The sequence below is a fragment of the Zygotorulaspora mrakii genome, chromosome 6 (assembly GCF_013402915.1).
Source record: "Zygotorulaspora mrakii chromosome 6, complete sequence".
NCBI lineage: Eukaryota > Fungi > Ascomycota > Saccharomycetes > Saccharomycetales > Saccharomycetaceae > Zygotorulaspora > Zygotorulaspora mrakii.
The window spans coordinates 30,954-58,167 of record NC_050724.1 but is presented as its reverse complement, the minus strand read 5'-3'; the positions used below and the strand labels follow the sequence as shown (position 1 = coordinate 58,167).

General features: G+C 38.9%; 13 protein-coding genes across 13 annotated transcripts; 5 read left to right on the top strand and 8 right to left on the bottom strand.

Moving 5' to 3' along the window:
* Positions 1-35: 35 nt before the first annotated feature.
* Positions 36-593, bottom strand: HG535_0F00290 (uncharacterized protein; the record flags this gene model as incomplete). Its single annotated transcript, XM_037289351.1, has 1 exon — positions 36-593. One exon carries the CDS (start codon positions 591-593, stop codon positions 36-38), a length of 558 nt encoding a protein of 185 aa, XP_037145246.1.
* Positions 594-882: 289 nt separating this feature from the next.
* On the top strand, positions 883-2,259 carry PET494 (Pet494p; the record flags this gene model as incomplete). Its single annotated transcript, XM_037289350.1, has 1 exon — positions 883-2,259. One exon carries the CDS (start codon positions 883-885, stop codon positions 2,257-2,259), a length of 1,377 nt encoding a protein of 458 aa, XP_037145245.1.
* A 219-nt stretch (positions 2,260-2,478) lies between these two features.
* Positions 2,479-2,883, top strand: TRM112 (RNA methylation protein TRM112; the record flags this gene model as incomplete). Its single annotated transcript, XM_037289349.1, has 1 exon — positions 2,479-2,883. One exon carries the CDS (start codon positions 2,479-2,481, stop codon positions 2,881-2,883), a length of 405 nt encoding a protein of 134 aa, XP_037145244.1.
* Positions 2,884-3,194: 311 nt separating this feature from the next.
* Positions 3,195-5,765, top strand: HG535_0F00260 (serine/threonine-protein kinase; the record flags this gene model as incomplete). Its single annotated transcript, XM_037289348.1, has 1 exon — positions 3,195-5,765. The coding sequence occupies one exon, from the start codon at positions 3,195-3,197 to the stop codon at positions 5,763-5,765; it is 2,571 nt and encodes an 856-aa protein (XP_037145243.1).
* A 107-nt stretch (positions 5,766-5,872) lies between these two features.
* Positions 5,873-8,941, bottom strand: MSH3 (mismatch repair protein MSH3; the record flags this gene model as incomplete). Its single annotated transcript, XM_037289347.1, has 1 exon — positions 5,873-8,941. One exon carries the CDS (start codon positions 8,939-8,941, stop codon positions 5,873-5,875), a length of 3,069 nt encoding a protein of 1,022 aa, XP_037145242.1.
* Positions 8,942-9,462: 521 nt separating this feature from the next.
* Positions 9,463-16,032, top strand: CDC39 (CCR4-NOT core subunit CDC39; the record flags this gene model as incomplete). The annotated part of the gene is made up of 1 exon (XM_037289346.1): positions 9,463-16,032. One exon carries the CDS (start codon positions 9,463-9,465, stop codon positions 16,030-16,032), a length of 6,570 nt encoding a protein of 2,189 aa, XP_037145241.1.
* Positions 16,033-16,270: 238 nt separating this feature from the next.
* Positions 16,271-17,458, top strand: HG535_0F00230 (CDC50/LEM3 family protein; the record flags this gene model as incomplete). Its single annotated transcript, XM_037289345.1, has 1 exon — positions 16,271-17,458. One exon carries the CDS (start codon positions 16,271-16,273, stop codon positions 17,456-17,458), a length of 1,188 nt encoding a protein of 395 aa, XP_037145240.1.
* A 278-nt stretch (positions 17,459-17,736) lies between these two features.
* Positions 17,737-18,306, bottom strand: MSO1 (Mso1p; the record flags this gene model as incomplete). The annotated part of the gene is made up of 1 exon (XM_037289344.1): positions 17,737-18,306. One exon carries the CDS (start codon positions 18,304-18,306, stop codon positions 17,737-17,739), a length of 570 nt encoding a protein of 189 aa, XP_037145239.1.
* Positions 18,307-18,580: 274 nt separating this feature from the next.
* On the bottom strand, positions 18,581-19,921 carry LYS9 (saccharopine dehydrogenase (NADP+, L-glutamate-forming); the record flags this gene model as incomplete). Its single annotated transcript, XM_037289343.1, has 1 exon — positions 18,581-19,921. The coding sequence occupies one exon, from the start codon at positions 19,919-19,921 to the stop codon at positions 18,581-18,583; it is 1,341 nt and encodes a 446-aa protein (XP_037145238.1).
* A 1,288-nt stretch (positions 19,922-21,209) lies between these two features.
* On the bottom strand, positions 21,210-21,786 carry OCA4 (Oca4p; the record flags this gene model as incomplete). Its single annotated transcript, XM_037289342.1, has 2 exons — positions 21,210-21,256; positions 21,474-21,786. The coding sequence occupies 2 exons, from the start codon at positions 21,784-21,786 to the stop codon at positions 21,210-21,212; spliced, it is 360 nt and encodes a 119-aa protein (XP_037145237.1).
* A 388-nt stretch (positions 21,787-22,174) lies between these two features.
* On the bottom strand, positions 22,175-23,572 carry BRE5 (Bre5p; the record flags this gene model as incomplete). The annotated part of the gene is made up of 1 exon (XM_037289341.1): positions 22,175-23,572. The coding sequence occupies one exon, from the start codon at positions 23,570-23,572 to the stop codon at positions 22,175-22,177; it is 1,398 nt and encodes a 465-aa protein (XP_037145236.1).
* Positions 23,573-24,096: 524 nt separating this feature from the next.
* Positions 24,097-25,419, bottom strand: POP2 (CCR4-NOT core DEDD family RNase subunit POP2; the record flags this gene model as incomplete). The annotated part of the gene is made up of 1 exon (XM_037289340.1): positions 24,097-25,419. The coding sequence occupies one exon, from the start codon at positions 25,417-25,419 to the stop codon at positions 24,097-24,099; it is 1,323 nt and encodes a 440-aa protein (XP_037145235.1).
* Positions 25,420-25,809: 390 nt separating this feature from the next.
* On the bottom strand, positions 25,810-27,029 carry NOG2 (putative GTPase NOG2; the record flags this gene model as incomplete). Its single annotated transcript, XM_037289339.1, has 2 exons — positions 25,810-26,487; positions 26,985-27,029. 2 exons carry the CDS (start codon positions 27,027-27,029, stop codon positions 25,810-25,812), a joined length of 723 nt encoding a protein of 240 aa, XP_037145234.1.
* Between the last annotated feature and the right edge of the window lie 185 nt (positions 27,030-27,214).

Genomic DNA, 27,214 nt, shown 5'->3' with positions numbered 1-27,214 from the left:
CAATTCTTTGTTACAAAGATCTCGTTAACATAAAACTATTTACCCTTTATAATTTGAGCTTTAAATTCAGTGATAGAAACCTCCTCTTCCGCCTTATCATCGTAATCGTACCATTCATTTTCATCATCTTCAAACTGAAACTCCATTTTCTTCCCTGACATCAATTCCACGATAAAGGAAATATTTCCAGGATAGAAGTGAGTAATATCAGACCCTCTACTATCTATTTCCAATAATACGGCACTCTTCAAATCAACAGTCTTTAAGCTTCTCTTTCTTCTCTTATCCTTAATCTTGCCGAGCAACTCGTCATCAGCATTGGCACTGTTTAGAAGAGCTAGTTCAAATTGCGCTATATTGATTGAGATATCTTTGCCACAAAATTTACATTTTGCTACGAATGATGCTTCGCCTCTACTCCCAGGCATTTCATGCTTTTCATATCTGTTTATACTAACGGGTGAATCATTCGTTTCTCGGCAATTTGTACAGGTTATATCAAATATGTATTCTGCCATCGTGTTCGCATTATCTTTAATAGAGACACATCTTATATTATCAGACATGATCGCATCTACGACGAGGAAAAGCATTTTGGTATACTCAATGGTTGAAAAATGTTATAAACTGAAGCTGTTCTGCAATGGATGCCTTTTCATTGAAGCCCTGTCAATTCCACTTGGTTAGTTGTTTTTCTTTACAACTTCATGTCCGTAAAATTTGAATGGCATTGAAATATTAACGAGTACACCTATCTAGACAAAAAAGATTTCAATTCAGATACTCTGCGACCTTGTAACTTGGCAGTATTTGCTGTGAGTACCCCATCTATTCTTAGATATCTCAGAAGCGGTGACTTATGTGCTGAGGCTATTCAATATAATGCGTCGCGGTAGATTCAAACTTGATACAATCTTAAGCTTTAAAAGATGGTACGGTTTTACAATCAAAAGCAACATGTTTTCCAAAAGGAGAAAGGCAGGCGGCTTAATAATGAATTCTCAGCAATCCGGCATTGGCGGACTTTTGTGGAAGTATTTCAATGCACCGGGCAATGTAATGTTTGTCACTTTTAACATTATAACATTTGCTGGGCTTGTGACTTTCAATTCGTTAATTTCCGCACAAAGAAGGCAAGTATTTGAGCTCAGACTTATTGAGGCACAAAACAATATGGTGATTCAATCAATGGGTACTCTGAAGAACTCAACAAGTGAAGCGATCCCAACGTTGAAATCAAATACTAAGGATGAGCACGTCGTTAAACCTAAAAGTGATTCGCCTATACATGAATACACCTTTGATGAGATAGAACTATCCTCGAAGCCTTCAAGACTTACAACGTATGATTCTCAAGTTGCCAAAATGTCACTTTTCCACATGATGTACGCCTATTTTTTGATGAAGCATGTTACTTCAAATGGAACGACGAATCCAAAATCCATACTATGGGACGAAGAAATCAAAATCATCCAAGAAATGTTGTCTAATGTTGATGGTGCTGCAAAGCAAGCTGGTAGAGATAAATTGTTGAGATTCTTCTACAGTTCCTGGCGGAAAGAGTTTGGTAGTTTATTCGATAACCTTCACAAATCACAAAAATTCCACTTTCCAGATTGGAAATACTATCCAGAGAACATGCGATACGCTTGCTCTAACCTTTACAAGAATGATATGCATACTATTGACGATTTCGCGCAGTTTTACGAATCTATACACCCCAAAGAGCTGAAAAGGCTATTAAGATTTTGGTTCGCCGATAATCTAACATTGATCAGTCCTTCAGTGAACGGTAACAAAGAAGATTTTTACCGCACGCTGATCAAGGACTCTTACGGCGATGACCCTCTATTCCAAAAATACTCTTCGATACTTTGGAATGCAGATTCAAGGAAGAGGTTTTTTTTCCCGACATATGCTGACAAACAGCTAAGAACTGCATCAATTGACACAATACTAACAGTGCTCCAGGGATACATTATTCTGCACGAAAAGAAAGGAATAAGGCATAATGCCGAGATCATCCGCCTGATATCAATGATAAAAAAAGATTGTGTCATTGCCAAAAACCAGACAGGAAAAGGTGTCAGAATTTTTCTTCCAACTGACACACGAACCGATCTCATAGACGATGAGTTCGAGCATTACGACCGCATGCTGCGAGACCGACAAAAATGTTACGAGCTTGTAAGCAGAAATCCAAAAGTAATCAAATTACTAGATAAAATATCTAAATGGAATGAGACCACAACAACATGATAAAAAAGGCTATTTTGCCATTTCTAGAATACCTGTAAATACAAATCAAATCTTCAGCATTACAGCATCTCAGCATTTTTTGGCAAAACTGCAATTAAATCGTCATCTTAGACGTGGTTTCACTATGTGGCGAAAGCGAGAAAAATGAAAAATTGATGAACTCATCTCATCTCCATCGCAAGCTGGAAGAGAAAGAGGAAAAAACAAGCGTGCATCGGGATGAAGATACTGACTACGAACTTTCTCAAGTGCGCAGTAAAAGCGTGCGATAAGAGTAATGACAATTTTCCCCTACGCTACAGTGGTTCCGAGTGCGAGCTGGTGCAAGATCCCAGCATTGAATTTAACGAAGAGTTCATGACTAACATCATGGACAGAATTGACTGGGACGCAGTACTCAGTGTCGCTGGAGATCTAGGAAACACGAATCTGCCCAGCACCAAGCCTCTGCTGAACACTGCTGAACAACTGAGCGAGGACGACCTCGCGGTATTGCGCGATCTGCACGTCTTACTGGTGCAGACGTCCATCAAAGAAGGTACAATGACTTGCAGAAACTGTGGGCATGTATACTATATCAAGAACAGCATTCCAAATCTGCTGCTGCCACCACACCTAGCATAAACATCATAAATAGCCCATGTGTAGTAGTGACCATGTGCATTGATTTTCGTACATAATGAATACTTTTCCGGTTTCGTTCCCCCGCGCTGCTTTAGACGAATAATTGGTAATTTTGACCCGTTAGGAGTTGACGATAATCTGGCAAACGGTTTATCAAGTGAGTCAAGGGGTGAAGCCTATTTTACATTCCCTCGCGATAGCTGCTGTGTAGGTAACCCATCAGGGCAGGAGTCTCAAGCCAACGAAAGATTCACAAATTTTCGGTTCAAGACGAGTCGAGCGATAAACAGGGATAGCATACATCTACTAGAATGGAGGATCAGGAGCTTCAAAGTAGACGCAGCCCTCTAGGCGATCGGGACCGCAGCCTGTCATTCTCCAAGCTACTTCCCAGATCTTTTAGGAGGACTATTAGCAGCGCGAGTAACTCTGTTTCTAGTATAAGCATTCAAGAACCTGTTGAGACCTCTGTAAGCCCCGTAAATGGTGCAGACAAAGAGAAAGGTGACAAAGAGAAAGGTAACAAAGAATCATTGGAAAGACAGCAACAAGGCGAGGAGCCTAGCTCGCCAGTATTAAAGGAGGACATTCAGAGTCAAAGCCGTAGTCAAACTCAAAGTCAAGCTCAAGCACCGGAACCGGCACAGGCACCTGCACATTCACAGGGACAGAGTTCGAGATTTTCGAGATTCAAAAGCATATTTCAAGGGAGCAGTGGCAGTACTGAGGATATTTCTAAGACGCCAGTAAGTTACAGCAGCAGTGCTGGTGAGCAAATTACAGAGGAAACCTCTCAATCAGATACGCAAAGTGGTAATGAGCCGGATCGCAGTCATCTACATGTTACAGAGGGGTCTCCGGGAAGTAATCAATTGTACAGAAGGAGGTCGCCTTCGACACCTATTATGCCCAGTCATCTAAGCTCTCCTAATGGGAAGCAAAAGAGCAGACTAGATCCAAAAAGTCAAAGTGGGCACTCAAGTACAAACCCGTTTAGACAAGAAAGAGATCGTTCAGGAACTGTTCGCAGTAATAACCCCTATTTCATATATCAAGGGTTACCGCCTCATGCATTATCATCTCAAGAACTGGATAGTAGTTTCAACTCAACTATATCAAAGGTTCCAGAGATTCATTCTCCAGTAACGCCAGGGACACCGAATACCCCATCAACGCAGACTTCATATATCCAGAAGGAGCACAGAAACTTAAGCAATTTATCACTCCACGAGATTAAAGAAAACGAAGAGGTAAAGGAGTTTTACAATAATGACGATAGCTATTTTACTAGTCAACCTAAAAAGGATTCAAGACCTGTAAGTATGACAGAGCGCATTGAGAGTCCGCTCTTAACTCCTGAGGGTGTTCAACAGTATCCTTCGATCCTGGTTGGTTTTGAAGATGACGAGGAAAATGATGTAAATGGGGAGCCGTTATCGAAAAATGATCATAATCATAGTGAAAAAGAAAAATCTCCGAATAAAATTCGGCAACCAACGTTGAGACGGGCAGCATCTGTACCAGATGCAATCAAAGATGTTGTAGACAGTAGCACAAGTCATGAGTCCTCTTTACCCCCCTCTGGAACTTTATCTGATCTTAGCGAACCAAAGAGGTCAATGCGGCTGAGAAGTAAATCGTTCAGCAATAAATTTCAAGATATCATAGTAAGTCCAAAATCTTTCGAGAAAGTAAGATTATTGGGGCAAGGTGATGTTGGAAAGGTTTATTTAGTTAAAGAGAAAAGAACGAATAGATTATACGCTCTGAAAATATTTAGTAAGGCGGAGATGATAAAAAGGAAGAAAATAAAGCGAATTTTGGCAGAGCAAGAAATTTTGGCCACCAGTAACCATCCTTTTATTGTCACCCTTTACCATTCTTTTCAATCCGAAGATTATCTCTATCTTTGTATGGAGTATTGCATGGGGGGAGAATTTTTCAGGGCGTTACAGACTAGAAAGACAAAATGCATTTCTGAGGATGACGCCCGCTTTTATGCCAGTGAGGTTACTGCCGCTTTGGAGTACTTACATTTGATGGGTTTCATATATCGAGATTTGAAACCAGAAAATATTCTCCTACACCGTTCAGGTCACATCATGCTTTCTGATTTTGACCTTTCCATTCAGGCGAAAGATGCAAAAAACCCAGTGGCTAAGGGTACAGCGCAATCAACGTTAGTTGATACTAAAATTTGTTCTGATGGCTTTAGAACTAACTCTTTTGTTGGTACGGAAGAATACATTGCACCAGAGGTCATTAGAGGAAATGGGCATACTGCCGCGGTTGATTGGTGGACATTGGGTATTCTGACTTATGAGATGCTATTTGGTTTCACTCCATTTAAGGGCGATAATACCAACGAAACATTTTGTAATATTTTGAAAAACGATGTTAGTTTTCCAAACAATAACGAAATATCAAGATCATGCAGAGATCTCATTAAGAGGCTGCTGATAAAAAATGAGTCTAAAAGGCTGGGATCAAGGATGGGCGCTGCTGATATAAAAAAACATCCATTCTTCAAAAAGGTGCAATGGTCATTACTAAGGAATCACGAACCACCTTTAATTCCTGCACTTACAGACGACGGCTATGATTTTGCAAAGTCATCGTCCAATAAGAATAAAACGGGTGCTTCTTCAAAGGACGGCACTTCCCTCGAAGAGCAAGAACGTATAATGTTTCAAGAGCCTGTTGAATATGACGATGAAGTTTCTGATGACGATCCGTTCCATGATTTCAATTCCATGAGTTTAATGAAGCAGGATAGTAATTTTTTGATATATGGGGATAATAATTCGTATGGTAAAATATCTTACACACCGAACTCTAACAGATCTAGAAGTAATAGTCATAAAGGTTTTTTCAAAAGGTGAATATCGAACCTTCATACCTGTTTTTAGTTACGCACAGATTCATTGTCTTTCGTAATTTTGAAGCATATATAAATCATGAGATGAACTTTTAAAAAGTAAATAAGTCACTAACTGCATCCTGCGGCATTATTATTTTCTTGCTTTCCTACATGCAGCAGTTTAACCAATTTTTCATTTGATGAGGCATTGGACGACATGACCTTTTTCATCTGAAACGAAAGAGCCATCTTCTCACTAGAAATACTTTCCTTTCTCATACATTCAGACACTGTAAAAGCGGTATTTATTATGTTCTTATCAATACCCGCCAATTTTGCAACATTCATGCCAAAAGAATTTCTTGCAGTCCCGGGCCTTAGCTTATAAAGGAAAACCACACTAGACCAACTTTCCCCTGCGGTTCTCTGCTCTTCATAATCCATGTAGTAGTTTTTTAATAAAGTACTGGATAACCCCGCAAGAGAAGGATAGTGAGTCGTGAAAAGGATTAAAGGGCAATCTAACCTTCCTATGAAGTACTTCAACAAGGAAAAAGCAATTGCTTTACCATCCTCTGTAGAGGTCCCTCTTCCTACTTCATCTAATAAAAGAAGAGATGTTTTTGAAAATCCTTCGAGAATACGCATGATATCAAGCATTTCCACTTTGAACGTAGATTGACCACGTAAAATATCATCATAGGCTCCTATACGTGTAAACATACTATCGAAAATGCTAACTTCGAAATAATCAGCGGGTACAAAAGAGCCAATCTGAGCTAGTATGACGAGAAGGGCAACCTTTCTAACATAAGACGATTTCCCACCCATATTAGGACCCGTCAAAACAAGAACCTTTCCATCTTCCTCGTTCATATTTATATCATTTGGCACATAGCTTACATCCAACGATTCTATAACTGGATTGCGTGCATTGGAAGATTTTATACACTGCTTTTTGCTAGTAAACACTGGGCGAACGTAACCTTGATTGCAAGATGTTGCTGCGAGTGATAGAATCGCGTCGTAAACTGCGTAGTTTTGCAGGTAACTTCTTAAATTAGAATATTCCTTTTTGATACGACTCAGGAATCGATGAAATTCTTCGTCGGCTTCATGAAGTAGCAGGTCTTTATGGTATTGCAGTTTTTCGACCAGCCGACTGGTGGTAGGGGTATGAAAGCGGCTAACCATCTTGGTATCATTAACCTTGACCCAATCTGAAGGAAGATCTTTAATTTGAGTATTTCTAACCTCGATGAGATAGTCAACCGCATCTTTATAATCCATATGAGGCCTTCGCAAAAGCTTCCTGATGCTCACAAGCTCATCCATCAGTTCTTCCTTAACGGCACTTATCTGCCTCTGTCTTTGTATTAATGTTTCGGAATGATCATAGTTATTCAAGTTAAAATATTCACTTATTTGTTTTTCCATATCTTTTTCCAAAATAGCTGAGACGTTTATCATTGACAAAAAGTGTGTTACTTTTGAATTCTTTGAGTAATCACGCATCTCGGTTAATATTCTCGTTAGAAGCCTTGAATTTTTGCGAATTTTTCCATCAGATGATTCAAGCTGATGGTGTAAGAAGTTCGCATGGGTCTCAAAATGATTTGCAAAGAGTGCGAGTTGTTTAAGAAAATAGTAGACCTCCTTTCGTGAAGTATTGCCGTATGCTATCCGATTCAATGTTCGCAAGAGATCTGGAGAGCTTTTAAGCACACGGTTTAACGATTCAAAAAACAGATTATTAATCTGCCCTTTGATACACTGTATCGCATCGAGACGGTCCTCAATGTCAGACCTGTTTACGAGAGGCTTTGAGATCCATTCCTTCAATTCTCTCGAACCGAACGATGTTCGAGTATGATCCAGAACCCAAAATAAAGAGCCTTTTCCTCCCTCATTTGAGAATATATCCAAGCTTTGAATTGTATTAGACGTCAGCAGCATGTGTGTATTAGAAACAAAAGGCTTGTATGTAGATGATAGCAATAAAATTTGCTCATTTCCGTAACTTTTGATATAATGATAAAGGAGGTCAACCATTTTTAGCTGGTGTTCGTTCATTTTGAGTTTCTCACATGTCTCACTTATTTGTAAATTCGGGGTCACATTCGATATGCTCTCGTGAATAATACATTTTCTCTTCCGTAAACATTGAGTGATGTCAATTGTGAATTGCCCATCGCTTACTACTTCTTTCGGTTCAAGGTAACTTAATCGTGTTATTAATTTTTCCAAGGAAGAAGATGTCTCTTGAAAACTGTCGTAAACCACTTCACCTTTACTAAAATTGACTGATATAAGAGCATAAGATCTTGATTTCTCAGGACCTACAGTTGCAGAGAGCGCCCATATACTATTATTTTCACCAAGAATTGGACCACTTCTTGGAGAAAAAGTATTATTAATACCATAGGTTGCCTTAGAGAAAGTGTTCGTAACGTTTCTCTGAAATACATTACTTTTATTCTTGTCTTTAGAATATTTCTTGATAGCGGTAGTTTCAGATTGCTCAACAACTCCAACTTTGAGATCATGATGAACCAGACGTTCCAAGTGAACATTGAGTCTTGTATCCGGGAAAGAGCAGTAGGCAAATTGCCTGAATTCCTCGTCTTGCGGATTGGAATTGTCAAATGTCAACTTTCCCGCAATCAGCTTGATCTGCAAAATCTGGCTAGCTATAACAGCATCTTGAGCAAAGCATTTATATTTGTAGCCCACTCTAACCACAAGCAGTTTATCTAGGTGAGACTCCTTTAGTTCTTTTATTTGTTGATCTAGAGGTGTCAACTTCATATCTTTGAATTTATTCACTGTGGTTTGCCTTTTGGGCTTGATTATCACATTATTACTATAAGCTGCAGTATCAAAAGAATTAGGTAGGGTCCTCTTCCTCTGAAAAGCAGTACTATGTCCTTCTTCTTCGGAATCGTCTACATCCACAATAACATGCTCTCGAGCTTGATTTTTGTTTGACATATTACAGTCCTTTATAGTGGCATCTTGCGGAATATTATCTTTCAGTGTAGTCTGAGGATTTATTCCACCCTCATTTGCCATTTTATCGGCATTGCTGTCCAATTCTGATCTTATTCTGCCAGCAGAGTTCTTGACATCAACAGTTGTCTTGTATTCATTTATTTTGACCTGTTTGAAAAACTTGCTGATTGAAGGCTGACCAGCCATAGTTATCAAGCAACAGTTCAATTGCTATCTTCAGCGCTTCCAGTATTACTGCTTGCTTCTTACATCTCATTATACTGTATCATGCTGCCTTGGCCTTAACTATGCATGAGCTATGCCTTCGAACGACTAGCAAAATTTTCGTGTAAACGCGAGGGGAGAAGCAGTACTGTCAATTAATCGAATAATAAAAGTATAACATTAGGAGGGACGATGATAAAGCTTTGTATATGAGATCAAGCATAGAACGTTTTGCGAAGGGAGTCATATTTTTGTCGCTAGTTGGTATGTGGAATGCTCATTTGATAGAGGAAGAGAGCGGATCTCGAACTGATTCTTGTAGAGCTGGTGAGCCGTGCTGGACAACGCTCACGGTGGCGTATATTTAAAAATGTCATTGACTGTTGAAGGTTCACTGGAGCTTTACAGGACCGCTTCCATTCTAAGGCTGAATTTCTTATAATAACTTATGTCAAGATAGAATTACTAACCACCAGTTAATGATGTAGATACTTCAAAGTTACATGCAAGCTGCATCTTCAGAATTGCCCGCAGAAATTGAAGATAAGGATAAAGAAGCGACCCGGATAATTATTGCTCAAGTAAGCCTACTGATTATAGCACTAACAGAGGACAATTTTGCTGATAGCGAAAAAAAAATAGGACATTTGCTTGATAAGTCCAGTACGGTAGCATACATCAAATATTGGAAGAAATTAATAACTATCTGTTCTAGGGACTTCGGGCCGGATAAAAAAGCAAATCAGGAGAATAATTTAGTTCACAGGTTATTATTGAAGCTTTTCGAGTCAATACCATATAAAGCTCCAAAAATCATTGATCTTTTGAATCTGCATATTTTTTATAACGACTCTTTTTTTGACTCTATTGGAAGTAGTGCAAAAGATTTAGTTACGTTCTTCAATATCGAAGACCACAGCCGTATTTTATTTTTACTGATTCCAAGTTTGGCCATAGAGTATTTCCAATTCAAAAATTTTGTCAAAATGAATAACTCTAGGTACTTCGAAACGACAGTTTTACAAGGAGCCTCGACTAGTTTGAAGGTCAATCTTTCGCAAGTATTTCTATCACTAGAGGGCGAGAACCTCAATGACATGATAGCGCTTATACTGTCAGAAATTCTATCTCCAGGTTCGCAGGGGATTCAGCAGGCACCTGCATCAGGTTGGTTTACACCATCGAATATATTAGCGGCCACGGAAATTGGAAATATCGTTTTCGGATGTTTGGATAAGATTCCAAAGGAGACCATGGATTGGAACCGTATTTTTAACCTCATGTCAACAAAATATTTCTTGATGAACGCTGTCAAACCAACTTTAGCATCTTTGAGCTCGCTTTTATCATGTTTGAGATACGGTTATCTTTTGGATCAATTTTTTACGTGTGATTGGGACATAAATTTCAAATTAGAGTTGGCATACTATGTGCACAAATGGAATATTGCGGATGGTTGCTTTGATATCTTGACTGCGGAAGGTACCAAAAAGGTTACAGATTTAATTCCTAATCCTAAGAATTCCTTGCTTTATCTTATGTCTGTTGCAACACTGGATCTGGAACTTTTTCTACTAAGAGATGAATTAGTAAATAATCAAATGCTACCTTATTATCAAGAGTGCTTTTTTGAGGATTTCAATTATGTCCCTGAATATCTAGCATTTGCACTTCTGAATGATATCAAACGTTTTATTCTCCTAACTGAAAACAAAAACGTCATTGATGAAATTTTGGTCACATTACTAGTTCAAGTTTTTGAAAAGACGCCTACGGTACTGGGCATATTGGTTAGGCAACTGCCCGATGATGCGAGAATTGTTGAAGCTGGAAAGATCATATTGAGTAAGGAAGGCAGGGCGTCAGCAGATTTTGCGAAGATTTTACGTGACGACGGTAAACTAGCATATTTCATTGAGAATGTTTCCTTCCAGGAGTCCTTGAGAATATTGCCTTGTGCATGCAAATTAGGGTGGCAAAACTTACCACTTCATATAAAGAGTCATTTAAACACCGAAACGGCATCTCAGGTTCTGGACTGTTTAGATGTTCAAACGAGAATTTCAGATATCAGCTCACCATTCACGTCCTCAAACATATTTGACCTACAATCCTTGCATTTCCTGGTAACTTCCTTAATGAAGCTGCCGCTGAAAAAGGAAGATCGCCAAAGATTTGAGTCTATTCAGTTTTCCCTGATAATAACATTCCCTAGACTTATCAACTTTGGTTTTGGTCATGATGATGCTATACTTGGCAATGGTCAATTGACACCAATCTCGAATGAGATAGAGAAAGAAATGCAAGATTACCTTCAAAAAATGTACAGTGGAGAACTTGCCATCAAAGATATAATTGACATCTTAAGGGACTTCAGAGATAGTGATGTAGGTCGAGATCAGGATGTCTTCGCATGTATGACGCATGCTGTGATTGCTGAATCTAGTTTCTTTAGAGACTATCCTCTGGATGCCTTAGCAACCACGTCTGTTCTTTTCGGTTCCATGATTTTATTCCAGTCGCTACGGGGTTTCGTATTAGATGTTGCATTTAGAATTATTTTAGGGTTTGCCAAAGAGGGTCCAGAGTCAAAAATGTTCAAATTTGCTATTCAAGCTATTTATGCTTTCAAAATTCGTTTATCGGATTATCCAAATTATAGCAGGGATTTACTGGAAAATGTTCCGGGTCTTCAATCTCAGCCGCAAGTATATCAATCAGTTTTAGAAGCATCTTTGAAAGGTAGAGAATTGAATAAAGATGCAAATTTATTGTCTGGTGTAAATCCCGAATTGATTTCGTCGAAATACTTGAATGTTGAGGAGCCAAAGACTACTGTTGCTCAAGAAAATCCACCTAAAGAGATCGTTGAAAAAGTACTTTTCGTCGTGAACAACATCACTATGGATAACTTCGACGTAAAAATTACAGATTTGAAATCAGTGTTAACTCCAAACTATTTTTCATGGTTTTCAAACTACCTCGTTAATCAGAGGGCAAAAACTGAGCCTAATTACCATAAACTTTATAGTAGGATTCTGACATCGATTGGCTCAGATAAACTCCATGAGCGCATGATAGCTGTCACAGGTCAGCAGTTATTTTATCTTTTGGCTATCAAAGATGTACATTCGATTGACAAGAATCATCTAAAGAATCTATCGTTGTGGTTGGGTAGTATTACACTTGCCGTAGACAGGCCTATCAGGCATAGAAATATAGCGTTTAGAGAACTGCTACTAGAGGCGTATCATGATAGAAGACTGGATATCATTGTCCCTTTTGTAGCAAAGGTTTTACAAGGTGCAGCCGGTTCCAAGGTCTTCAAACCTCCCAATCCATGGACACTTGGTATTGTGAAGGTATTAGTGGAGTTGAATAATAAGGCCAGCTGGAAGCTAAGTTTAACATTCGAAGTTGAAGTATTGTTGAAGATGTTAGGCCTACAAATGACGAGTGTCATGCCTTCCAACTTTCTGGATGTCGAAAATATTGCGGATGAGCTGTCCGGCTCACTAGGAAATATGACCTTAGAACAGAAACACAACGAACAACAGATGCAAATTATTATAATGCAGCAATATCAGCAACAAATTCTTCTTTCTCAGCAAAGGCAACAGAGGGCTGCGTCGAATGGAGCCGTTTTCCCTACTGATCAAGGTCCAATTATGGTCGAAAACTCCGTTCCCTCAGATAATCCTTTTAGCAATCTTATGGGATCCACTATCTTTGTAACACACCCCGACCTGAAGCGCGTTTTTCAAATGGCCATTGCTAAGTCAGTGAGGGAAATTCTTCTTCCTGCAGTGGACAAGTCGTCAAGTATTGCAGTTGTTACAACGACAAAGATAATTTTAAAGGATTTTGCCACTGAGGTGGATGAAATGAAGTTAAAAACCGCCGCTGTTACAATGGTTAGACATTTGGCCGAGAGTCTGGCTCGTGCAACATCCATAGAGCTTTTGAGAGATGGGATTCGCTCGACAACACAGTCTCTTGCTCCTAACATCATGGGCATGCCCACTTCTCCAGATGAGGAACTGGAGGCAGCTATCAATGATAACATTGGGCTTGCAGTGGCCATTATCGAAAAGGCGGCGATGGACAAAGCTACACAAGATATAGGGGAACAGTTGATGCAACCAATTGTCATTCGCCGGTATCATAAAGAAAGACGGTTGGAGCAGCCATTTTTGACTCAGAATACAAATCCTTATTCCTTGAAGCTCCCGGAACCTTTGGGGCTCAAAAGTACAGGGGTTACTCCGCAACAATTTCGGTTATATGAAAACTCGGGAAAGTTTGCTCTGAATGTGGATAGTATCGCAAATGCCCCAGTTCATCCTCGACAACAACCTGCAAATCAACAAATGCTGGCTCAGCAGCAGCAGCAACTGCAGCAACAACAACAACAACAACAACAACAACAACAACAACAACAACAACAACAACAACAACAACAACAACAACAACAACAACAACAACAACAACAACAACAACAACAACAACAACAACAACAACAACAACAACAACAACAACAACAACAGCAACAACAACAACAACAACAACAGCAGCAGCAGCAACAGCAACAACAACAACAACAACAACAACAACAACAACAACAACAACAACAGCAACAACAACAACAACAGCAACAACAACAACAACAGCAACAGCAACAGCAACAGCAACAGCAACAGCAACAGCAACAGCAACAGCAGGCAGCGGTTTCACAGACAGCGCAAATGCCAATGACGATGGGGCAAAATCAAATGTCCATTCAAAATCCTCAAAACGTGAATATTCAAAATGAGCTGGAACAAAATCATCGTGTGCTTGTTCACCTTATGGATGGACTCGTTCTGCAAATCAAGGAGAATGCTGATAAAAGGAGCTTGCTCGATTTAGGGGGGCAAAATCCTATCAAGGCTATCATTTTTCAAATATTGACGTTCATTGCACGGAGCTCACAGAAGGATCAACTAGCTTTGAAGGTTTCCCAAGCGGTGGTAAATAGTTTATTTGCCACTAGTGAAAGTCCACTCTGCAGAGAAGTGCTTTCCCTACTATTGGAGAAGCTGTGTTCGCTGTCTATGGTTGCCAGAAAAGATGTTGTTTGGTGGCTTGTTTACGCATTGGACAGTAGAAAGTTCAATGTCTCTGTAATAAGGTCATTACTCGATGTAAAGCTTATTGAGGCAAATGAATTAGACAACGTTCTGGTAACTGCCATGAAAAGCGAAATGGAAAATTCGACTGAATTCGCAATGGACATTATAGAAAACACCGTTATTTCTGATTCCCCGATTCTCATGCGTTTGGATTTCATTAAAACTTTAGAGTATCTAGGTTCATCAAATGATACTCAAGTTAAAAGTTTCTTAGAGCGATATGAGAGCAACGAGATCATTCCCGTGGGTAAACAAGTAAAAGTAACAAGGAAAGAGAGATATTTTTTGGTTTTCACTGAGTGGGTCAAGTTACTGCAAAGGGTTGAGACCGATGATATATCCACTCTAGTTTTTATCAGACAAATGATGGAGAAGGGTGTACTTTCTAACAGCGATAGTTTAATTGAATTTTTTAAAGCAGCATTGGAGTTATCGGTGTTTTCATTCAAAGAAAGTGATCCAACGGGAGAAGTATTTACAACGATTGATGCAATTGGCAAATTGATCACCAAACTATTGGTGTTGCAGGCCTTTTCTGATATCAGTAGATCTGAGTACTTTAATATTGTCCTATCAGTGATAGCAGTAGTGTTTGCGAAAGACCATGAACAGAAGTACGTAACCTTCAATGAAAGGCCGCACTTTCGTTTGCTGTCCAATCTTTTGTATGAGTGGGAGGTTCTTCGTGGCCATGATTTTATAAAAATCAGTGATAATCAAACAAGGAGGGAACTCTCTGAATTTGATCAAGAGTTTTACGACATTTTTTCCACTTATTTACATTCTCTTCAGCCTATTGCATTCCCTGGTTTCTCTTTCGCATGGGTTACTTTGATATCTCATAGAATGTTTTTGCCAACCATGTTGCGATTACCAAAAAAAAGTGGATGGAAAAATTTAATGTTACTGCTAATTGACCTGTTGAACTTTTTGGATACGTACACTAGCAAAAATGAGGTTTCGAATGCCGTTTCAGTGGTCTATAAAGGTGCTCTTAGAGTATTTTTGGGAATTTCTAATGACAACCCTGAGTTCTTGATTGAGAATCATCTCGAATTTATGAATAACCTACCACCCAGTTATTTCCAGTTAAAAAACGTAATTTTGTCCTCTATTCCAAAAAAGATGATGTTGCCAAATCCATACGACTCCAATCTATCTATGGAGAAGCTCCCAGCGTGTCAAGAGCTGCCTGAAGTATTCTATGATCCCATTTCTGATTCTAGCACTTTAAAAAAGCCGGTTGACAATTACTTGAGAATTCCTACGAACTCTCTATTAAGAACAATTTTGCATGGTATTTATAAAACAGAATATGATATTAAAAATGGTGTGGGATATGACTTACTAGCTATTGATAGCAATTTGGTCCGTGCTATTGTTTTGCACATAGGGATAGAAGTAGGATTAGAAAACCAGAAAATGCCTTACAGTGCTCTTTTCAATGCGAAATCCGCCTACTACACTTTACTTTTCAATCTCATTCATGAAGGAACAGTAGAATTGAAATACCAAGTGGTTCAGGTGATGGCAGAACAACTAAGATATCCAAATATTCATACTTATTGGTTCAGCTATGTTTTGAAGACAATGCTCACGTCCAAAGATTGGGGAGAGCAGCTCGTCGATATCCAGGAAATCATACTGAGAAGTTTGCTGGAAAGACTCATTGTCAATAAGCCGCATGCCTGGGGTATTTCAGTACTTTTTTCTCAAATCATTAGAGACAAGAATATAAATCTATTGGAATTACCATTTGTCAAGAACTTACCTGAAATTAAGAATATCTTAGCACCGTTGTATAAGCATACTTTGAGTAGCCAGACCTACGTGATCTCTAGCAACTCCAAAGATAGCGTCCTCGACAGATCATCTCCAAACAGTCTTGATGCCAGTGTATAAATATAATAATGATAAATACGTAACGATGTAAAATGTATTTTTTGCGTTACTATGATTCCCTTTCTTGTAACGACGTTCCTAGAAATGTCGCGCCCGCTTCGTTCATTTAGGTGGCGCGGAAACATGAAAGAAATGCATGATAATCCATGTCAAAATGGCAGATGTGTTAAAAAAGTAATTTGAGGTTCATTCTTATTCTTCTCATTTTGGATTAGCCTTGAGTGTTTCAGTTTCGGTGATGTTTAGGAGAATACCTTTTCTATCCAGACGCAAACAGGATGTCGAAGGAGATACGAGAACGTTGAAAAAGAGTCGTAAACCAGCCAATACTGCCTTTAGGCAACAACGTTTGAAGGCTTGGCAACCTATACTTTCCCCTCAAAGTGTACTGCCCCTGCTGATATTAGTTGCATGTATATTTGCCCCTATTGGTATTGGTCTTATCATCAGTGCGACAAACATTCAGGATCTGGTCATTGATTACAGTAGATGTGGAGAAGAGGCTAGCAGAGACGCTTTTGAGGAAATACCTTCCCAGCATGTTCGATATCATTTCAAAAAAAGTGTATCAACCAGGCCAACCTGGAAGGTTAATGATGGCGGTGATAATGAAGACGTATGCACATTAAGATTCCAGGTTCCAAACAACATCAAGAGATCCATATTTATCTACTATAAGCTTACAAATTTCTTTCAAAATCACAGAAAATATGTTAGCTCCTTTGACATTGGCCAACTTGCAGGCCAGGCAATAAGTGCGCAAGACTTGGATAGCAGCTGCGATCCTCTCAGAATCTCAAGTGACAAAGCAGTTTTTCCTTGTGGTCTCATTGCAAACTCAATGTTCAATGACACATTCAGCAGTGTTTTAGCTGGGCAAGATGGCACAGATGATTACATATTGACAAACCAAGGTATTTCATGGAGTTCGGATCGTACGCGGTTCAAGAAAACAAGTTACAATGCTAGCCAAATAGTCCCACCACCAAATTGGGCAAAGAGCTTCCCTGATGGATATAGTAGCGACAATATACCAGACTTGCATACCTGGGGAGAGTTTCAAGTATGGATGCGAACTGCGGCACTTCCAACGTTTTATAAGCTGGCTTTGAAAAATCACACGTCAGAGCTACCCAGTGGTAATTACAGCGTGGATATCGGTCTGAATTATCCAGTCATATCGTTCGGCGGTACCAAATCTTTCGTTCTCACAACTAGTGGAATAATTGGTGGGCGAAATATGTCATTGGGTATAGTATATTGTGTTGTGGCAGGAATTTCAGCCATATTCGCTATCATTTTTCTGCTAAAGGTAATAATCCAGCCTAGAGCAATGGGAGACCATTCGTATTTGAATTTTCAGGGTAACTACGAGAACAAAGATTCTTCAAACAGTCAAAGAACCACCTTGAGAGAAATTCTATAGAGCTCGAAATGCTTCACTCCCCCAAAATCTGCATTTTCATTCCTTACTACGTTAAGTATATACTTGTTTCTTTTATCTGCTATATATTTCAATATTAGTGTTAATTAAACATAAAATGTTTCTCTGCCAGAGTTACGTGAAATCCTTCAGCGGGACCTGAAAACTAGAGCAAAGCAATGCAGCCCTTTAATAGAAGAGCTCTCGTCCACTTATTTGCTAGCAACGAGTTCTCAACTGCGAGCTAGTTAAATCTAACATTATGTTATCCCTACAAATAGCTAGGGCTTCAATGAGCTCTTTGTATTTTGTCTCTTCAATCTTTCGCGCATCATCATGGTGCTGTTATTACTTGTTACTGGAGCCGAGTTTATCTTCATACTCTCACCATTCAGAAGGGGTTGTGAATGCGATTCTAATTGAGAAGAAGGAATAGAACTGGGAGTATCTGTATGATATATTTTATGGAAAGCCATTCCTGCACTGGTGTGTTCTGGCTGATTGCTGAAGGAGGGATTCCTAGTGTGTGATTTCTTGTTATCGGAAGAAGCTTTCCTAATGTGGCTGAATCCACTAGAAATACGATTGGAGCTTGTATGGCTCTGCTTTTTAAGTATCTTCTGCTCGTCAGGAAGCTCTTCCTTATGGCCCAGCCAACCCGGGAATCCTGTAAATGGCTCTTGATTCTTATAAAACTTTACCATTGCTTTGTGTAACACTGTAGATGTGACGGTATCACCGTCTGTCTCGCCTTTTATTGACAGATTGGAAAGCGAAGATGACAAGGACTTCGTAGAACTCCTAAATTTATGCCATAGATTGCCGGACCCTTGAGTAGCTGTCATATTCATTGTGCATGTCACTTACTTCGCAATGCCTTTGAGCGTACTCTTTTTAATAACGATTTTCAGTGTTCTCCTTTTCAACATGCTTGTGTTCATCGAATGAAACATGGGTATTGAAAAACCCGATCTAAATGAAAATAAGGCTAAACCGAAGCTCCTAGGGGTGGAACAAACGCCAGATGGGAGGTATGCCACTTTGTGCAATATAAGAACTTAAAAATTGACTTATAAATATTAATTAAAGCTATCTAACGGCAACACGAGCAAGCAGAAAGGGACATTAACCAACAGTTTTCTCCTTCAAATAAATGCCGTATTTCTCCTTCAACTCCTTCATGATTGGATCGTTAATCTGCGGAGAGTATGGAGCCACTAATCCAGGACCTTGAATAGTCTTGTCTAGCACAAGTTTAGTTGCGATGGACACAGGATAGCCGACGGTTGCAGCCATGGAACTGTAACCACCAGGCTTACCGTAGTCAATCAAAGTAGAAGTTCTAACTTCGGTAGTACCATCTGCCCATTCGATTCCAAATTTATGTTGCAAAGCGACCATGTCACGTTCACCATCTTCGTATTGCATCAATTCCTCGAGACGGCCACATAAAGTATCTAAGGCGTTGCCCTTTGGAACGATCGAAGTCTCAGAGAAGAATCCTAGCCATAGGAATCCTGATAAAATTCTCTCTCTGTCTTCATTTGATTTCCAGTTTGTCTTGGAGTCGATAGCTTTAATGAGATCTTCTTTAGAGCTAGAATTGGCACCTAAATATTGTTTTAGAGCTTCGTTCCATGGAATAACTCCGCTAAAAATCTTACTTTCCTCATCTTTCAGTAGATCAATGTCAACAAGAACTTTAACAAATTCTGGAAAACCTTGATATCTCAATGTGCCTCTAATGATAGTTTCCGCTTCAGGAATGTGGTAGAGATCCTTGAAAATGGTTGAATCTCTGTTTGGATAACAGACAAAAGCATATCCAGGATAGATGAAATATGGCTTAGCTGAAGCCATCAAATCTTCTGATGTTACAGTCTCGATTTTACCATCTTTCCAGTATTTAGCAGAGTTTCTCAATGCTAGAAGAACACCTCTTGATGACCAGGAAAACTTGTATCCTAAGGGATTGTCAGAGTCCTCTGGAGCTGGTAAACCACCACAATAAGACAAGAACGATTTGATTTTACCACCAGCTCTGTGGACTTCGTCAATTGTCTTGACAGCGTATAAATGATCAATACCGGGATCTAAACCAATTTCATTCATAACTGTGATGCCAGCCTTCTTGATCTCTGGTTCCAATTCTTTCAATGCATCTGAGATGTAAGATGAAGTGACAACATCTTTCTTCAATCTAATAGCACTTCTAACCACGTTTGGGTGATAGGTGTATGGGATTAAAGATAAGACAATATCGTGCTGTTTTAATGCAGCATCAATTTGCGCATCGTCAGTGACATCCAACGAAATAGCTTGTGATCCAGATGCCTTTGCTAATGCTTCAGCTTTTTGTAATGTTCTACAAGCAACGGTAACTTCAATATCATCCGTAGCAGATAAACTATCAACAACTGGTTGAGCAACAAACCCAGATCCTAACAATAAAACCCTCTTGACCATTTTAATGGGTAATACCAATCGCTGTTTTAGCAAATCTATTTTCTTTTGACATTATGGGAACTCGTATGCAAACAGTTGTAACCTTTTTATATATCTACTTCATTCACTGTACAGGACTGTGTCAAAATTCCGCTGGAAATTGATAAGTCAAGTTGAGCAAAAGATACAAAGAACCCTGAAATTCCATCGGAAACTTGAATTATGTAGCGACAAGAAGAACGAAATTTCTTAGTTCCTCGCTAAATATTGTTGTTTGCAGTGATATGATTTTGTGCTTAATGAGTGAGGAACAGTCAGCCATTGATAATTACATACTGAGGTATATGCAACAACTGGCGACGGTCCCCAACAACTTCCTAAGGCAAGAAACGTTATATCACTTCATCCGATTAATTTGGGTTAAAATCGAAGGCTGTTTCAATCGCTTCTGCTGTCGTCATTTAAGAAAGCCCTAACGAGTAAATGAAGAAATTTTTCAATTTTTTTTTTTTTTGGACATTTACTGAGACTCGCTTTAAATAGACGAAAGAGAATGAACTTGAACTTTAATGTAATTTCATTCACTCTTTTATGCTTTTTGTTGTCAAAGAAAACAGTTAATTGGGTTATTATCTCCGTGTTTGTGCCGTCTTAAAGATACTCGTGGTAAACGAAACCCGTAAATTACATTTGCATGTTTGCTACGTATAGCTTATATACGTAGCGCAGAGTGGGAAGCTCACTATCCTTTATGATAGAATTCCACAGTTTTCCCATTTTGAAGCCGTGCTACATATCTATTGATATATACATCATATGAAAATATGCTCTTTGTAAAAATTATGTTCCTCAGGAACGTTTTCTCTCTCCCAGAGGTCTCTCTGAAATAAAAGCCATTTCGGTAAAAAGGATTCACAAGGGATTTTTAATTTGACAGCATCGCTTGGATCTTCTGAATCGCTTTTATAGTATTTATAGTTGCCATTTTCTCTTTTATTGAAAGCTAATCGGTACCTGTTTCCAAAGATCCCGAGGGATGATGTGGATTTTTTCAATTCTAACTTATCCGTCGGTACGTCTTTATATTTCCGAGTTTCTACCTCTTCAATAATTCTGAGAATTCTGGAAGGTACTTCAGGTGATCGGCACAGATCATCTTCTGTTACGATTACGGCGTTTGAGAGTTTTCTTCTCATATCGACATTCAAAGAAGATGGAACTGCATCTATACTAGCATCCATTCTATTCATGTGGCCCATTATGGCAAAGTTATCATCCTTTTCTTGCTCTATTACAACCTCTAGAATCTCTAAAAACGTTTCAGCAAAATAACTTCTATTCTTTCCCGAGAATAGTCTGTACTCGTTAATGATCGATGAGATATTCCACTTTTGAATCTTTCTTAAAATTCCAATGATGATTGACGTTCTGTCCACCAAAAGAATGTTGTATTTTTCTGTATTAAGAAGTAGTTTGAACGTCTTTTTCAAACAAGTGCTCTTGATCAACATGAGCTCATCTTCATCTGTCAAATGATAGTTCTGATGTACATGCAATTTCTTCGAGCTCATACCTGATGGCCTCAATTCACCCATAAAATCATCGCTGTCGGTATTGATGGTATTTTCTTTTGAATCAGTAGAAGATTTATTTGCATTGTCAACAGGCCGACCTGCTGAAGAAAAATCTGTAGTCTTCACCAAACACCATTCTATCGAAGTCGTATTGAAAAACTCTTTGAAGAATTTTGAAGGTTCTTGTCCTCCAACAAATAAAACTGTCTTCACGTTCAAGGTCTCGATGAAAGATAGATTCAAAGTCTCAAGTTTTGAACACCGGTATATTCCCTCTTCCGCAATACCAAAGTTTGCTGGTGGCACTAGCATCGCTCGGAGAAGCAAAGTCCTAAAATGATAAACAAAAACAGCACTGTGCCAGGTATAATGATGCTTACAATCTCAACCACTAGCTCTTCATTTGAAATGGCTCTTCACGCTTTATTTCAAAGGGCGGTACTAAATGACCTTGTTATTCGATCTTGATCAGCGCTCGCTTCTCCATTGGATCTCGTAAAAAAAACCTGTAAGAAAAAACAGACGTAATCATAAGGGCTTGGTGAGACGTAATCTATAAATGTGTGCATAAAAAACGTCGCATATGCAATTCTATCAAGTTGTATACTTTTATGAGACTAAATACTAGATGATTTTTGTGTGGTTAGGTGATTAGAGATTTTGCTTGATGAGAATTGTTGGAGAGTCTTTCACTTTAAACTCAATCTTTTCTCTTACTACTCCCATTATTGTAGCTTGTATGTTTCTTATGAGATCGTAGAGACATCGATGATCCCACTGGTGGAGACGATGAGGGTTTTTTTACAGTTTTTCTACTGAAAAATATTTCGTTTTCGCCAACCGTTAATTGTTTTTTTTCCAAGGCTTCTATTTGACTTTTTTGGGTTTCAAAGTCCACTACTGCAAAGTTATCCGATATTGTTATCCTCATTACACTGCCAAACTCTGATTCCAGCGCACTTTTCAATTTGTCTTCGGTCAAACCCATTGTCCTCTTAATGTAAATTGGATAGAATCCATCCTTATTGATCGTGCTGAACATGGGAGTTTTTTTCTTCATCGTTTTATTGCCTGGATTTTCCTTGCGGCTCGCCAAATCTTCCAGTTTGATTTCAGATGGTTTTTTAAAGACCTGTGATTCTGATTTGATATTTTCAGCTGTGGACTCGACTGAAGGGTTTACTTTGGATGTTGCCACATTTGCGGCAAGCTTTGATGCCCAACTCATCCTCACAGGAGGTACAGGAGAAGCAGCAATTGTGGGAGTTTCCATTGTTTGATGGGTATCTGGATTACTCTTCTTTTTTACGCTATCAGTGCTTTCATTTTCTTTTTTCATATTTTGTTCTTCCGCTGATTCGCATGATTGGACACCTGGCTTCACCTTCGTTATATCTTCGACTTTGTTCACTTTCTTCCGATCCTCTTTATTGCTTTTCACCTCTTCTTTAATTGAGATTGGTTTTTTTGTATCTGAGCCATCATCTCGAATGAGCTCACCAGTCTCAGCCTTTGTACTGTCTCTAGATTGATCATCTTTTGAAGTTTCCTCGGTTCGCATGTGCATTCTGGAATTTTCGGCCGCCGATGCTTTTTCGCCTGGTTCTATCTCTTTTTTGTCTGTAGTTTCTATAGTTTCTATAGTTTCCAGAGCGTACGGTGATAAATTATCAGCAATAAAACGAACAACATCATTTGTGATATCAAAAGAGTCATTTTTCGATGGATTTGGTGTCAAGATGATACTTTGGACAAACTTGTAAGTTGGAGTTCCTGTCCAAAACATCTCACCAGTCGTTAAAATTAAGACACTTGAATGATTAGCTCCCGTGGTTTGAAAATCGCAAGATTCAATCAGGACTTTTAAATCACTAACCTTTTTGTTGTTTCTTGTAAAAAATTTACTAATATTTTCTTTTCCCGTTAATTTGATTGTTGGTAAAGTCTCTCCACCTAAATCAAACTCAACCTGGTAATTAATATGCGTTAATTCTGCTGTCAATGAGTATAGAGCTGATACTTTGGAAGGATCTTTGCTCATTCTTTGATAGTAGGTTTGCAAAAATGCAAAGACGATATCTTGTAAAGAAGCATTCATGTTCTTAATAAACTGTCGATTTGCTTCAGCAATTAATGACGTTCCGCCTAACACAATGAGATAAAAAAAATGCAATAGAATAGAAACAAAAACCTATGTCTCTCGTGCGCAATATTGAGGTACAGAGTTACTTCCACAATAAAAGCTTGATGTTTGTATATGAATTGAAATAAAATAAAAAAACTGCGCGCGGGTAGGAAGTATACGTCCACAGTAGACACAGCTTTCCTAGTGCTTATCTATTAGGCTTTCAGTATACACAAGTTTGCGCTAAAGATGCGTTGAATCTTTTTTAACAATACGGTTTGATTCCATCAAATCAGCATGAGATGTTAAGTTGTTCAGTTTTTTACTTCATTATCATCGAGAGATATCATCTCGCCCTTCAAAATGGACAAAATCATGCGAAAAAAATTTTCGCAATTATTAAGGATCATGTGATTAAAGTGACAGTAATAATGATTACAAAATGAGTACAGAATGAGTAATTATGTTCAAATCTGACAGTCTATACGTATGTAACGCTACTCTCCGTTGATACCATAAATTAGGTTCCTGTAAGTTTCGAAAGTTGTTCCGTTAGGTAGCTTATTCATTGAAAGTTTGCTTAACTGAAAGAAACCTAAAGATGTTAATAAACTTTGTCCAGCTGTCGTAGTAAACAGTGGGAATCTCGATATACCTAAATCCTCCGCTAAAGATGCTAGTGTGAACTGCTGTGGTTGTTGTTGTGGCTGCTGCTGCTGTGGTTGCTGCTGCTGCTGCTGCTGTCTGAAGTCTTGAATAACTTTGCAAATTAAATTAAGGTCATAAAAATTCGGCAAAAACCTATGGACCCACCATTCGAAATCTTCCCTATTATTTGGCATACAATTATTTGTGAGAATATTCACTAGAAAACCAAAATCGTACGCTGCATGATATGTTATCCATGTTATACTATCATCCATTAATAGACCTGAATCGATCATTAGCTGCGAAAATTCAAACATATCTATGCCATTGTTTAGGTGATTATCGAAGTTAATTCCAGATTTCTGCAACAATTCAAAGGACTCGGAGGACATCATTTCTTGACCTTCGTCGAAATGAAAGTTGAACTGCCAAGTGGAGGGTCCATCCTCCGGTTTATTTCCATTTGCATCGCACATAGATACCCCAATCTGTATGGGATTCAAAAAATCCACGTTTGACCTCATCGTCTGATAATGGTAGTCTGTTTTTGATCTGAAATTTCCGATCGGCCTCGCGATTGTGCCCACAAATTCTGTGCTTACCGATATATGATTGTATTCCATTGCAAGTTTTCTTATTGTCGCGAATTCTGCATATAGATTATTCTTCCAAACTTCTCGAATAAAAAGGTGGTTTGGAGGTGGCAAAACTACAGATGAGGCTCCTCCTGCATTATTTAAATTCTGTTTTGGCATGTGACTGTTTCCTGGTCTATTCATTCCTGGCGCCCCTTGACGTAAAATGTTTAATCCAGGTGGTCTGTTTGCCGCTGCTGCTGCTGCTGAAATGCCCACGGGTCCGTTAATACTCATATTCTGTTGTTGGGGCTGGTGTTGATGCTGGTGCTGAAATGAAGCTTGCTGCTGTGAAAGTTGAGAATCCATATTTTGTTTCAGCATATACGGATTCTGTAGCTCTTGCGGATTACTCATTCCTTGTGTTGTCTGAACTATTCCCGGTTGTTGAGAAAGTAATCGTGCCTGATTCAGCTGCGGTGAAAATACTTGAGGACCATTCATACCCATTCCAGGTTGCTGTTCATTTGGGGGATGATGGGTGAAAAATTGATCACCCATCGGGAACATGTGAGCTTGCATATTGATGGGCTGCATTCCTTGAACATATATTGCAGCTAAATTCCAATTTATTGTACAGAACAGTCGTCCACTGTCGCGCGACTGGATTAATATGTACTTATCAGAATATTCTTGCACGTCTATTTGTCTATTGTGAAATTATCGTAAAAAACGAGAGGCCTCCAAAAATATAGAGAATATTAACAGTACTTACAACAAAATAAATAAGAATGAAGACCAGTGAGAATGCTTTCTCAGAGTTGTATATGCTACAATTATACTCGTCTAGCGGTATATAATATAATAAAATCTTCGCGTGAATTCCAGAAATTGAAAAGAACACCAAGGTTCACGCTAATGCCTACTGTATGATAAAACCTCGTAGCAGCTTCAAGACATGTGGTTACACAAAACCATCTCAAAAGGTTAAACAGTTTCCTTGGTTACCTTTTGTGAAGCGTCTTCTGGAGCCGCATCTATTGATTTTGAATTTTCTTCACCTTTCTCAGGTGGAGGAACGAACCACGGTATTTTACCTCTATTGAAGTCATTTAGAATTAGCTTAGCTACTCCACTTTCGTCTGGTTCGCCACCTTTTAATAATCTCCCTTGTTTCCTCGCAAGCATCTGTAAGAAATCCGTTGCATCCTTCCAACCCGATATTTCATAAGTTCTCTCAAGATGCTTTGCCTGGCATCTCTTCAAAACACCCGGCATATATTGTTCAGGATTTGAGACATGTTCCACTCTAACAACACCTCTGAAAAGAATGTCTTCCTCTGTGTCCTTTGTGGATGGAGGAACAATACCAGGACAATCAATCAAGAAGATCCTCTTCATCAAGGTGATATACTGCCAAACCTTCGTTTCACCGGGAATAGGTGCTACTTGGCATACCTTTTTCTTTCTTAGCGTATTTATAATCGACGATTTACCAGTATTTGGGTACCCGATGAAGCCTACAGATATTTGTTTTCTTTCGCTATGTAATTGGGAAAACTGACGCAGTAGTTGAATCAACGAACCCTTTCCAAAAGAATTTGTGATCGACGCATGAAAAGCTAAGGTTGGACGTTCTTTTGATAAGTGTTTAACCCATGCCGCCTGCTCATTAATGTTTGTAACGTTAGTAATGGTTCCAAAGAGGACATCAGCCATTTTTTCTACAACAGTGACTTTTTGTAAATTGTGAAGGAAATATAATTGGATGCTGCTTATTGAAACGGATGTGGGGTTCTTTACTACGAGCAAAATGTATGGAAACTTTATGAAGGTGAATTCGAAAATTCACTCGCAAAAAAACATAGCTCAACTCTTGAAGAACCTCATTACTCATAATAATCTTCAGGTTTGCCTCTAAAACAGAGGTTCACCGTAGATTGTCCTAGCTCTTTCAAAACGAAAGATGCGGACAAAGCGAGTAATATTAATCTTCCAAAACTGTAACAGGCACTTTCGTGGGATGGTTTTATTGTAAAAACCTCGAAAGCACCCTGACTAAGAGCTTTGGTACACAACTTTTGATCCAATCTTTCCCCGTATTTACATCTGGCCCTGCTCAAAAATATGGTTAATACTTCAAAAAAAAAAAAAAAACATACTGCTACCCATGTTGGAACTAGATCACATTTATTCAAGACGTACATCAGATGTTTATGCGGTGTCTCCTTTCTCATATATTCCTCAACTGATTTGCAGCGGGTCCCCAATGGGTCTCTAGCATCAAGTACGTGTATCACAACATCAGAAGAGTCAATAACCTTATAAAGTTCGTTCCAAATACGTTTGGACTGACCTTTATTGAAAATTGCCTCTTTTGCAATTTGTGACC